Source organism: Mesitornis unicolor, unplaced genomic scaffold (assembly GCF_000695765.1).
Source record: "Mesitornis unicolor isolate BGI_N332 unplaced genomic scaffold, ASM69576v1 scaffold22128, whole genome shotgun sequence".
Lineage (NCBI taxonomy): Eukaryota > Metazoa > Chordata > Aves > Mesitornithiformes > Mesitornithidae > Mesitornis > Mesitornis unicolor.
In genome coordinates this window covers 107,573-121,110 of record NW_010201496.1, presented here as the reverse complement: position 1 = coordinate 121,110, position 13,538 = coordinate 107,573, and the positions used below count along the sequence as shown (strand labels likewise).

Here is a 13,538-nt window from a genome sequence, read left to right as displayed (position 1 = left end):
AGGGAAAGTATGTGTTTTATTCTTTCGTCTGAATCCATTTTTTATGCAGGACATGCTGATCTTAATGGAGTCTTTTGATAACATTATTTTAAGAGGATGCATCTCATTTTGCTGAAGAATGCTAATGCAGAAAGAAAGAGATTTAACTTTGTACTGTTGTGTACAATAGCTGTAATGTGTCAGTTGCATAAAAGTAAGCCAGTTTTATATGTACCACTGTATTGTGAAGTATGCGGGGCGTCTGTTCTTAAAGAGCCCTTAGACTGCCAGTCTTTGGGGGAAGAGAATAAGGTTTTGACAGCAAATTAAGTTTTTATTTATCTGTAGGATTCCCACATAGTTATGTTGAGTACATATAATGAGCGCAGTGTTGCACATTCTTTTATCTACTGCTTTATTTTTGGTTTCCTAACTTTTTTTTAACTTTCTAGTTATTATCTGAAGACAAAAGAGGAGTTACGAGATGGGTGAGTGGCTGGCTTGGTGGAGGAGGTGGGTCCAAGAGTGTCCCTGGTACACCTTTGAAGCCAACTCATCAGAACATTTTTAATAGTGTGAGTATTAATGGTGCATTCTCTATATTTGAGTGGAAAAAACACAGGAGTTGCATATTGGTACTAATGTTTGGTTTATCTGTACGTTGAGCTTTTATTGATGCTCCTTTATCTTGAGTTATTTGTTTGTTTTCTGCAGCTGCTCTGTCCTAAGGTTTTTTTCCTACACTAAATAAATATATCAGCATTGATTAAAATTATACAATACTAAGCGTTAGGCTAATAGAGAAATCCAGTTACTGTTCTGCTGTTTCCTGGAGTCACTGACTTCTTACGGTATGGACTTCATCTTGCAAACTGACAGTGCTGAAGGGTTAAATAGATGTGGGAGTCTAGATTTCTGCAATATTCAGCAGTATAGAGGACCATGACATCATATTTTGATGACTGTGTTCCCATATGTCCTTTAAATTTCATTTGAAAAGCTTTCTCAGCTGCTACAGCTTGTGCCTCTTAGCTACGGCATATAAAGTCAGTATTTTAAGCTTTCATATAGTGTAAAGCAACAGTTGTCATAGTATGGTCCTTGGGAGTAGTTAATATATGGAACTTCCCATTTTGCAGACAGTAAATAATGCACTCAAGGATAGAGCACTGAAGGATTGAGCTTTTTGGATTAACTTCGGCTTTTTGCTTATTGAGCTAGAAAAGCATGTTGGGAAGTGATTCCTGTAAATTACCTTGAAGCATAGGGATTTGGTTTTGCCCACTAAAATAATGCAGGCACTTAGGTCACTGGAGGATTGTGGTCTGATTAACTACAGATGTCAAAGATGAAAAGGAATGCTTTTGTATGTATACTACAGACTTTACTAAGCAGAATTTTATCTTGTGATGCTACTGACACCTTAGTCATTCCATGCTTTCTTTAGTCAAGACGTTTTGTCAACTAAAGAAAGCAATGGTTTTCAAGAGAAATGTTTTAAGTTTTATGTGTTTCTGGAGGAGTGATTTGCTTGAGCATGGACACAGGAAATCTGGTGATACCGGTAGCAGCAGGGGATTCTTGAAACAATTGGCTTAAATCAGAAATGGAACCCTGGTGGAAGTATGTCTGTTATCTTTAGAGTTTATCAGTTTCACATAAATACCACTTAGACAACATCAAACTGTATTTTGAAAATAAATGTCATTGTCATTAACTAAGGACTACTTAGTACTGAGTACCAAGTATTTAATACTAAGTACCAGTACAAAACCCTTTGGTGGCTGTTGACAGCTTTTTGTTTAATGTATGTGTTTAACTTGCATATGTATCAACAGAGCATGAGTAAAATATAATAACTAGTAGCCTCTCATAGTCTTTTTCAGAATTGTTTGTGAAATTCCTTGAAACTGAATCTTGCCCAAGTCTTCCTCCACCCAAGCTCTCTGTTCATGATATGAAACCTTTAGGAGCAGCAGGCAAAACTAGCAGTACTCCATCCAAAAGTCAAGCGCAAGGTAACATTTGAAGGGAAATTTGAATCTTTACACAGAACATGAATAAGTAAAGGTAGAATTTTCAAGATTTCAGTGATTTTGTGCTTGCTTACTTGACTACTACGAATTTGATTTCTTCTCCCTTCCCCTTTGCATTTTTTTTTAATTCTTCCCCCACCCCTCACTTCCACTGCTTTTGTACCCTGCTTCCTAAAACCTCAATACAGAAGATTAAAGGGACCAAATTTCCTTTTATACGGAAAGGCTTTGACAGTACCTGTTAGAGCCACGCGTATGCTGTGCAGTCAACTTCATAGGGTGTATCAGTGAACCCAGTCCTGATTTTCAGCATCCCTGTTGATCAGCTTGGGCCTCACTGAGTGAAGAGTGCAAATATTACCAACCTTGTAGTGCCTCTGGTATGGAGAACCTGGTTGTTCAGAGAGGGCTGAAATAAAATCACTGAAGTGTATGGCCTGATTTGAAATATCTGTAAGCTGTGCACAAGTGCTAACTTCGATTTTTCTAAGGCAGAAAACAATTATGCTTATGTTGGACAAAAGTGCATTAATTTCAACGTGCATAAGTAACGTAAGATCCAAATCTTCTGCTTAACTGAAGTATTTAATTTTTTTAAGTGCGTTTAAGACTTCACCATAATAAGGTCCTGTTAATTTGCAGAAGCTTGGTTTGATTGAAACTTTAACTGTAAACTAAAAAAAAAGGTCCCAACCTTGAAAACCTGTATATTATATAGATGTACAGAGAGAGGTATATATGCAAAAAAACCCCTCTTTCAATTTGCCCAAAGTAGTTGGATGTTACAAAGTATAAATTTCTACTGTGAAATCCCAATTTACTTCTGAGAGCAGGCATTCATTTATTTTTTTAATATAAAACTAAATTAAGTTCAATTTTCTTTTTACTGTTCTTCCTTCCTATACTGTAGTATAACAGTAATATAATAGGTGAAGTACCTATTTTACTTGGCAGAAAACCAATTTCCTAGTCTGGAAAAACTAAATTCTTGGTGCTTTTTACTCATTCAGGAGCTAAATTGCTGGCTTGTAAAACTAGACACCCATTATATATATCCCTTTAATTCTTTGGGTACTTCAAGCTTTTTGTTCCTAGAAATGAATCATATGGTAGCAGTTCTTAAGTGCTGGACACAAATGTCAGTGCAATATTTATGAGAATTAGGATGTTTACATGATGCAAGACCTGTTTTAAAGGTTTTGGTTTTGTTTTTTGTTTTTTTGGGGTTTTTTTTACATTTCAGAGTCAGCGGTCCTGGGAATGAGCAGAAGACCGGATACAAATCCCTTTTTAGCACCTCGATCTGCAGCTGTGCCTCTCATAACACCTGCTAGTGGTTCTGGACATCTGCTCATGAAACCGATTTCTGATGCGTTGCCTACTTTTACACCACTGCCAGTGTCCCCAGATGCCAGTGCTGGTGCTGTACTGAAAGACCTCCTAAAACAATAAATGATCCTGTATCAGTATGATGATAGTAGCACTTTAAGGAAAATGAGAACACTATGCTGTATATAATTTACCACAATGAGGCCTTCTGTAAAAAGTCATGTACTTGTTTGCAATTGTACCTTGCTTTGCTTTTCATTCTGAACTAACCAATGCTTTGGAAATCCTAATGGTGGCATGAATAACTGCCTTCTTTTATAGCAGGCATTCATTTTGGGTGTGGGTTAGCTCTTAAACTGAAGATTAACTTAAAAAATCTATCTTGTTGCGAGATTGTCACAAGACTAATGGAAAGAATTTTAAAGCTGAGTTATACTCTGAGTTGTTTCAGTTATGCATAGACAGCTTTAACTCTTTGGTGTTGAGATCTGTTTTTCCATTAAAATGATCTGCTGTTGGCAGTGGGCCTTTAAGAACGAGAATTAAGAAACAAACAAACAAACAAAAACCTTAAAAAAACCCCAACAACCCTCCAGCCAAAATTGATCTTATTTGAGGTGTTCAATTAATGACACAAACCAAAGAATAAGGTAGTGAGTATATGGGAGTGTGATTATTGAGTGGCTGCAGTCTTCCCACACGATTTGGGACATTTACTTCTGCACAAGGATACGTATCTCTTATTTACAGGTTTGATCACATTTGGGGGGCAATTAGAGACATGTTAATCTCGTTTTTCACAATGGTTTGACTCCATTCCCTCCCCCCAGGCACCAAGGAGTTAACTGTGGCAATGAATGCTTCATTTTCCAGAGGTATCCGTGTGATGAAGAGTGTGTAATTCAGCAAAAGATAGGTTTACTTATTTAAAGACACTCTGATGGTCTAAGATGTATATTTCAGAGTTTTTACCATGCAGGATTTTGTAGATCCAAATATAGGCTTAAAGCTTGAACACATGTATAGAATTTAAAGGGACGAAGATGCTTGCTTATCTCAAATGTGTAAATAGGTCTTTGTCAGATCAAGGCCAAAGTCAATTATTTTGTAAATTTTGCTATGATAACTTGTACACTTTGTTTGGCAAGTAAAGAATGAAGTTACATACTAAAGAGTAGAAGTCATCTTCATAATGAGTCTGAGATAAAACATCTTCAGCTTAAAATGTGTAATTTCTGAAACTTTTTATATGCCGTTCCCTGTTTAGTCAGTGTTAAGATAACTGTTGTGTAAGTTCTATATTAGAACTGTCAACCTTTATTTGTCATTTTCATTAAGATCCTGGATTAAATTGTTGTAAGAGTTATATTTAAATAAAATGAATTACTGAAAGAAAAGAAATCTTTGCATTTATTTATGTAGAGCTCAAATAGTGAATTTCCTTTGTTGCCTTGAAATCTAGAGTTTTTGGTTTTTTTAATTACTGTATTACTGTATCTCATAAGTACTGCTTGAGTCCCTTTTCTCCAGTATGCTAATGTTTCATGGAAGAATTATGCAAATTTGGAAGTGGATTGACCATACTGAATTTTTATTTGAAATTTTTTACTCCATTATAGACAAGATATTAATTTGGCAGTTTGATATCTGAAAGGATAACAGCCACACGTAGTATACCAAAGTAAATTGTGCTTTATGTAATAAGTGCATGGAGAATTTGAAATTACCTCGTCTGAGAACATTTTTGTTTGGTACTCAAATGTACATCTTCATTTGGACTGGACTGGAATAGGTACCTTATTTTTCTCTAACAAATATAAAGAAAACTGAAATCAGATGGCTTCTGTGCAATCTCTCTTGTTCTTGTAGTCACGTCTATTTAAGGCAATGTGGCTGCTTCAGAATAAAATTGCCTTTTGGTGAGCCAAAGCAGAAGGAAAGTTTAGTTTTTAAAAATTATGTGACTTGCATATTATAAATTACAAATTGACTCATGCTGCTCACTGTCCTCTGAATACACTGAGCAGATCTTAACTTTTTTGAGCCATTTTTTGAATTGCGGAGAACTTAATATGTGCATGTTTCTCTTCCAGGAAGCTTTATAAATGCTAATAAATAACATGTGGTAAGACCATTTGTTTCTGCACGCTGTAAATCAGCTTTATGTATACAGTAAGCTATGAGTTTGAGGAGGGAAATCTAAAACCAAGCAAAGGTGTTAAAGAACTTGAGAGTTCCTCATTAAACTACTTCGGAGAGAAGGAAAACCTCATCAGGGGAGATAAAAGAGGCTTCAGTCCTAGGAGATCTGTATTTAAGTATGGAGAAAATCCCCGCAGCTTGGAGGTTTCTGTTCTAGGGCTTATTCCACATCTATGTCGGTGGGGGTTGTTGCTTTATTAGAAATCAAACGTGCTCTATGGTCCAGGCAGTGTTTTCCCACTGAAAAGTGTAGCACATTGCCTTGTTTCTCTCTTCTTTCTTAGACTGTCTCACAAACTATTATAAACCTTCAAGATTTGTTTTTATTGCAATATTAGCGGATATATTTTTTCCTCTGCTTTTTCTTCTGTGTTTACTTTGTGCTCAATAACTGTTTGGTATATATTTACCTTACCAGTTTCCCACATATAAGTATGTGACTCATGTAGTCTGTGCCATTAATGGTGTGGGTCTTTACAGGGCCGTGAGGTGGGGGAAATTCTCTGGAATTCATGAGCAGGTGCAGTAGTTGACAGTTTTTGTTCTTCATTTAACTTAGTTGTTCTCTTTCACTCTACTTTTGCAAGGAGAAAAAGAGTGTGGTTCTCCTAGTTTTTGGTCTAACAAGCTTTTGGTCTTTAGTGGTAAGGTAACAGATTTCTAGTAAGGAATTAATTTTGCAAAGTTTATATAAGAGGTGAAAAGTAAGGGTTAGGATCTTCTGTTCTTCTTTTCAGACTTATTTTTTGCTCTTCTTTGCTCATCCTACATTCTATGCAAAGAGAATGAGGCAACTGGTTGATCTTTCTGTTACTGTAGAAGAATGCACAGTATTATTGTTTGGGTTTATTTTTTAAGTAAACTCTCCTGGCCTAAACCAGTTGGTCACAGGCATATAATTTGTAATGCTATAGTGACCAGTGTAGAAAGATTTTTATTATTATTACTATTATCTTTCCAAATGTTAGTTCCCAACCTGCATCTGACTATTGCTTCTTACTCATGTTTTTGACCCATTTGCATGAATAGTTTCTAATAAGGCAAACTACCTCGAATATTTATAGCAATGACTGATAAAGCAGAGGAGACAGAATGGAGGAGGCTTGCCTTGTAAGTATTTAACATCATTGCATATCTCATGAAAGCTTTGCAATTTTAAGCTTTGATATCTTCTTACTGCCACTTTTGATGACTTTGTTGCCACATTATCATATGAGTTCAAGAATCATTTTCTCAACTGGATTAATCAGACTTACTTGTAAACTTGATGTCATATCCTCCCAAACACTCCCAGCTTGGGAGTAGGTTTAACTAGAATAAAATTTCTTCTTTTTTGTCATATACTTGAGTTAAGAACATAAACATTTGTTTCATATGGAGAGTCATTAGTATACTGTGGAAATAGCAGGGATAACAGCTTCATGTATTCTCTCAGAAGTCTTTGTTTTATCTACACATTCAAATCAAAGTAGTCTGTGTCAATCTACCTTTGTCAATGTTTAAAAACATACATAAAACATAGGTGCATATATACACATATGGCAGTGGTACCAGTAAGGTTTAAGGAACTAAAAACCTGTATGTATTTGTTTTATTTTGGCTCTTTTTCCCCCTTTATTTAATAGTTTGTTGCCTTGTGTAGCTTTCTTTTAGGTGGAAAACTTCTAATTAGCCTTCTTAGAAAATAATATTTAAGAATTACCAGCCTACAATTTTTGTAGTATTGTGCCATTATATATTGCTGAATTCATTTGCAGCCCTCACAGCTTACACATGGAAACCAGTCTTCAATAAAAACTAAAGGAATAGACAGCTGCTGGCATTTTATTTAAAGGAAAAATTAATTTGTACGTGGCATGTGGTTTACAGCGGTGGCAACACTGAGTCTTGCACTACTGCTTATAGAAGAGTATGGCATTGGAGATTTCAGCATCTGAAAGCATCACCTGTCTAACTCTGAAACACATTTCGTAGCAAGCAGTCATTAAATCATTTTATCAGCTTCAAGTGTGCAAGGAATGCACCTGTTGTTTGCTGGTTGTGTTAGATTTGTTGAAAGGCTAATTAGGACAAATTTAGTCCAAATTGGGACTTTAGCCACGCTGCTAAAACTCTCAAACACTTGGTCAAGCAGAAGAAAATTTTATCGAGTGATTTAAGGATTGTTTTCCTTGTAGAAAATAACAATTGGAAGATAACTTAATTTTTTTCGTACATAAAAAGGGTCATTTATCATTCTGTAAGTGCTCATATTAAGTAATTTGGGGTCATTCTGTGTCTTCTCATTGAGCTTGTAGCATTGCTGGTTAAATCTAATTTCTTTTTAAATGTTCACAGATGATGTACATCATCCTTGAGCACTGATAGTGAATTAATCTTTCTCTACTCTTGTCTTAATATAGCCATTAAACAGCTTCTCACAGATTTTTAAAATTAGTGTTGTTTGCACTGAAGTTTTTGGCAGAGTGTGCCAACTGCTTTTGAGAAGGTTTAACCTCTTCTGGTCTGTGATGGTCAGCTCAGAAATGTTACTGTCGCAATGAAAGAAATCATATGCAGCTACTGACAGGGAATGGACCAGAAATCATATTTCCTTATGGCTCAATCTGGTTTTCAGTGCTTGCAATTAACCATTTGTCTTAATGAGAGAACCAGTTAAAAAGTACTAGTGTGATGAGGGTTTCATTTGCAGCATCAGGTGCTGCCTCTGTTACCCCCAGTGAATTTGGAGATGGTCATGCAAGATGGACTGGATTGCATCATGACCGGGTTTGGGGCAGAGACCAAAGAGGTTTTACAGATGTGAGGCAGCTGAGAGGTATTTCTTTTGTATCGTGATGTAGCTGGGGAAAAGAAGCACATAACACTCTCAAAATATTGTGCATTTTATCGTTTTGCAGCTTTCTCTAAAGGCTATTCTGTTGGGTGAAAAAAATCAGGTGTTTGATCTTGACCTAGTAAAGGCAGATTAGTGGAAGCTCCTGACTGCCTGGAAGGTGAAGCACTGCTAAACACAATCTCTGAGAACAGAAAGCCAAGAGTTACAACACTTCATATCTAAACTTTTGTAAATCAGGGAGTAGGCGTGTATGAAGGTTTTGAGAATTTGACCTTTGGATGCTGCCCAGAGAGATGGCTGGGGGGAGCAATGCTCCAGCAGCCCACATTAAGTTTGGCAGAAACAGCTGGGTTCATACAACTAAATAAAGGTACCCTGATTTATACAACTTAGGGACCTTGAATCCATGTGGTTCCTGAGCAGAAAGTATAGTCCTATGCATAAAAATGTATTTAGCTTGAGCAACAAATGGCTCTAAACAGCACAACAGCAAGAGGTAGAAGTAGGTCTGAACAAAGAAGAGGAGTTGGATAAAATTAGTTCTTAAACGAAACCATGTATAACAGATGAGAGCGACAAATGTTATTTCTCAGAAGCATTACTGTTGATCATGAAAGTGATCCTGAACACTTTCTGGTGCAGTTGTTTAAGAAACAATATAGGATGGCAAATAAAGGATTTGGGAGCCAGCCAACCAACATGTTGGTTGAAAATTAATCTTTATATAAAAATGTTTCCCCATCTCCTGCAGTTGTTTCAATTTTTATAAGGTATTAAAGTACTTGAGTGAAGCTTTCTTTTTTGTAATTTTTTTGTGTTTTCAGAATTACAAGCAAATCACTAAGTTGATTCCAGCTCATTCATGTGTTCTGGTTTACATGCCATACCATGAATCCCACACTAAATTGTACCAGGAGTAAAAATATTGTAAAGAACGTGGCTTGAATGGTAGACTGGAGCACTGAAAAATAGTCATCAAAACTGAAGCTTTTTCTGGAAATAGAATTGGAAAATATTTAGACTGCACTTTGCTCTGCATGCTCAAGTGGTGGGTGCCAATGAAAATTAAGGCAAACAGAAGACTGCCTTATTTTTGACAATAGGAGCAGGAACAGATGTATTTAACAGTTTTCGGCTAACATGGAGGAGGCTTATTATGAAACTACAAAAATTTGAGGAGTACAGGATTCTAGAGAAAGCAAATGAGCCACAACTGGGCTTGTCAGATCTGCCTGGGCCCAAACCCAGACTCTGAATTGTGCGCTGTCTGCAGCGTCCTCAGGATCAAGGACCTACAGGTGCCACCTGCAGGCAAAGGTCTTGGAGATGTCACCTCTGTCTTCACTGGGCTCTTGACAGAAGGAGGGCAGTGTTGTGCTGCCCAGGACCTGCCTGTTTGGATCAGGGATTCAGGGAGCCCTCAGCGCTCTGGCTGCAATGTTCTCCGGAGCTCAATCAGTGGCTCCAGCTTCCTTGTACCAGTACAGATTTAATTTGCTCCCCCAATCATCTCTCTGGGCAGCATCTGAAAGTCAAATTCTCAAAACCTTAGCACACACTCAGCTCCCTGCTCCCTGATTTACTAAATTTTAGATCTGAAGCACAGTAGCTCTTGGCTTCCTGTTCTCAGAGGCTGTGTTTAGCAGTGCTTCACCTTTCAGTGAGACAGGAGCTACCACTGGTTTGCATGGTCATGACAATCTGAAGCCTGCACTGCCCTCGCCAAATGTTGACCAGTAAATCTAGTTCTGGAAAGAAAAATGGAATAGGGAAACAGGAGAAATCATTGCAACTGATCAAAACCTGAAGAGCCAACCTTCCGGTTCTGGAGGTATAACCAAAACCCTGGTGAGAGGCCAAACTGATAGGGAATTGAGCCTGTAACTCACAGGAAGATGTGGTATTGGCTTTGTGCTTGGCACTGAGTCCCCCAGTTGCCCAGGGTACTGATGCATCTATGACTGCTACCAAAAATAGAATGCGGAGGAGAGGAAATGGGCTTAGCGCTGAGAAATTTTACTTCAAAAAGCAGTTGGACTTACCTTCTTGGGTCCTGGTCCTCCAAAGTTATCTCAGCAGATTTCCTAATGACATCTTCCAGTGCCAAGACCGCTGGGACTCTCAGCCACACCTAACTTGTTTTCAGCGCACATTCCATGGCCCCTTTCTTGGGCTACCAAGGGTGGCTACAAAGGCTGTAGATGAAATCCTATGCTTAGAAAGAAACAGCAACTATTATACACCAATGCCCACATTTTTGCTGGGAAAATTTCATATTTGCTATTTACAGGTGCCAGTTAGGAGTTGTCTGGAACCAGTTTGAGTTGCATGGAGTAACAGAGTAAACGGAAAAATAAATCCATATACTCTGGATCAGAGCTGGTTTTCTGAGATATGAAGCTGTTAAGGATAATCTCCAAGAAAATCTGTGCCTAAAAGATCAACACAGTCTCCTGTGCTGTGCTACTGATTTGCCTGATACACTGGATTTACTGTTCTGTCCTTTATGAAGTATTACGTGCAAACCTATTAAATATGGTATCTTAGCTGGTATCTTCTGTTCTTCTAGCACTAAGGTGATTTTGTGAGAGGTTACACTTATGATAAATAATTCAGCTGTTACAGACCTTCACATTTAATTCAGCTACAACAATTTCTAAATGTCAAGTGAGTTCTGATGAATTGAAACTCTTCATTTTCTTGATGTGTTCCACAGCCTCTTCTACTGGCACTTCAGTTTTAGGCAGATCCTCCTAAGTATGATATTTTTTGTTGTTATAATTTTCTTTTTTTTTTTTTAAATTTCACTATGAGAACCTCTTGAAGTTTCTTGAGCAAATGCAGATGAAGAAGGTTCACTTAACTTTCTACTGTGATTTTATCTTTTCTAAGCAGTATTTTTATACCTTGTTCATCTGTTGGCTTTACAGACTGTTTGGCAGTTTTCCTACTCTTAGTGAGTCTGAAAAAGAATTTATTATTGGCTTTTACGCCTCTTACAATTTGTTTCTCAAACTTTCTTGGCCTGATTTTCTGGTTTTTACATTTAACCTGTCAGTTGTTTTTCTTTCCTATTCTCTTCATCTGGCACGACTTCAGCTTCTTGAATTTTGTTCTGAAACGGTGGACAAAATGGGGACTGATTGCTTTATCAGGCTCCAGCTACGGGCTCTGTTAGCAGCACCAGTGCGTCTGCTGAGACAAAGGCCCAGTTCCACCAACTTTTCACATGGCTTCTTGAGGTTCTGGTCCCCCAGAGCACCCAAACACACTGGAGACACTGGGAATGGCTACCTATGGTGCTCTGAATCAAGGCAAAGGGCCGGGTCCTGCACTTGGGTCATAACAACCCCATGCAATGCTGCAGACTTGGGGATGAGCGGCTGGAAAGCTGCCAGGCAGAAAAGGACCTGGGGGTGTTGGTCAACAGTGGATGAATATGAGCCAGCAGAGTGCCCAGGTGACCAAGAAGGCCAATGGCATCCTGGCTTGTATCAGAAACAGTGTGGCCAGCAGGAGCAGAGGAGTGATTGTGCCCCTGCACTTGGCACTGGTGAGGCTCCGCCTTTAATTCTGTGTTCAGTCTTGGGTCCCTCACTACAAGAAGGACATTGAGGCATCAGAGCGTGCTCAGAGAAGGGCAATGAAGCTGGTGAGGTGTCTGGAGCACAAGAATTATGAGGAGTGGCTGAGGGAGCTGGGGGTGTTTAGTTTGGAGGAGACTGAGGGGAGACCTCTACAACTCCCTGAAAGGAGGCTGTAGCGAGGTGGGTGTTGGTCTCCCTTGTATCTAGTGACAGGATGAGAGGAAATTACCTCAAGTTACGCCAGGGGAGAGTTAGATTGGACATTAAGAAAAATTTCCCTACTGAAAGAGTGGCCAAGCACCGGAACAGGCTGCCCAGGGAGGTGGTGGAGTCAGCATCCCTGGAGGTATTAAAAAAATATGCAGATGTGACATTTCAGGACATGGTTTGGTGGGCATGGTGGGGTTGGATTGGCGGTTGGAATTGATGTTCTTAGAACTCTCTTCCAACCTTAATGATTCTGTGATTTTATGATTCTATGAGTTGCTTTCTTACAGCATCCCTCATTGCTGCAGAGCAGGGAATTATGAGTCTGAAAACAAACACATAATTTTTATCACCTAGTTCCATAGCCAATTTATTTCCAAACAGCATGGTTACCTTACAAAACCTCCCAAAATAAACAGGTAAATTGTGAAATGGTGTAATCCCTGCTATGGGAATAAGTGAATTAAGTGTAGTAGTTTTTAGATTGAAGAAAAGTTTAAAAAATGCCTTATGGGGTTAGGAAAGCAGTTAAGTATGTAAAAAACAGTGAAAATTATTCCTCTGCTCATACAGAAACTTTCTGTCATTCCTATATTTGTCTAACATATAACCTTGGAAATCGGAAGATAAGGAAATGATCCAAAACTGTAGGAATTGTTGCTGATTGTTTTATTGGAGAAAGAAACCAGATCTGTACACCTATAAGAGTGAAACATGTTTAAAAAGGGAATGTTTTCCACTACTTGGCAAGAGAGAAGCTCTGGAAGAGAGGGCTGATGTCAAATATTTTTCTACTCTGGATTCATCAGCAGGGTTCTGGCAGGTGCCCTTACAAAAATAGTGCACATACTTGCAAGCGTTCAAACATCCCCGTTGAGGGATGGCATTTCCACAGACTTGTTTGGGTTTGCTCAGAACCTGAAGTGTTTTGACGGAAAATGCAGAATATTCTCGATGCTACAAAGGGCAATCTTCTGCTCTGGATAAAAGCAGAGTGAGTTGCCTGAGCAGACTAAAAGTAATATATTTTTTAAAAATGGAGAAAGGATGCTCAACTAAATCTGAAAAAAGCCTCAAACAAATAAAACCAAACTACAACCAAACAACCAAACAAAAAAGACCTCCACCAAACCTACCCAAAATGTAAATTCCATGTGATGGAAATGATGTACCTGGGAGAGGACAGAGCACAGGTGAAGCTGATGCTCTCCTGGCACACATGCCCCACCAGCAGACAGCTTAATTTGGAAGGGGGAGCTGCTGACTGGGGTCAGCTGCTGCGATGCCAGATGTGCCCCGCGTATGCGGTGAGGAGCACAAGTTAGTGAAGGACTTGAGAAACCACAAAAGACACTGCAG

At 38.5% G+C, this 13,538-nt stretch overlaps 1 protein-coding gene across 1 annotated transcript in view; it reads left to right on the top strand.

The window, feature by feature from the left end:
• The window catches only part of TRIP11 (thyroid hormone receptor interactor 11), a gene marked incomplete at its 5' end in the record, with an annotated part of 21,889 nt that extends 18,422 nt beyond the window's left edge, over positions 1 to 3,467 (top strand). The window contains 3 exons of the mRNA XM_010190117.1: positions 432 to 554; positions 1,856 to 1,997; positions 3,259 to 3,467. Of these exons, the coding sequence (XP_010188419.1) occupies positions 432 to 554; positions 1,856 to 1,997; positions 3,259 to 3,467 (474 nt within the window). The remainder of the gene's footprint in view (positions 1 to 431; positions 555 to 1,855; positions 1,998 to 3,258) is intronic.
• Positions 3,468 to 13,538: the final 10,071 nt, after the last annotated feature.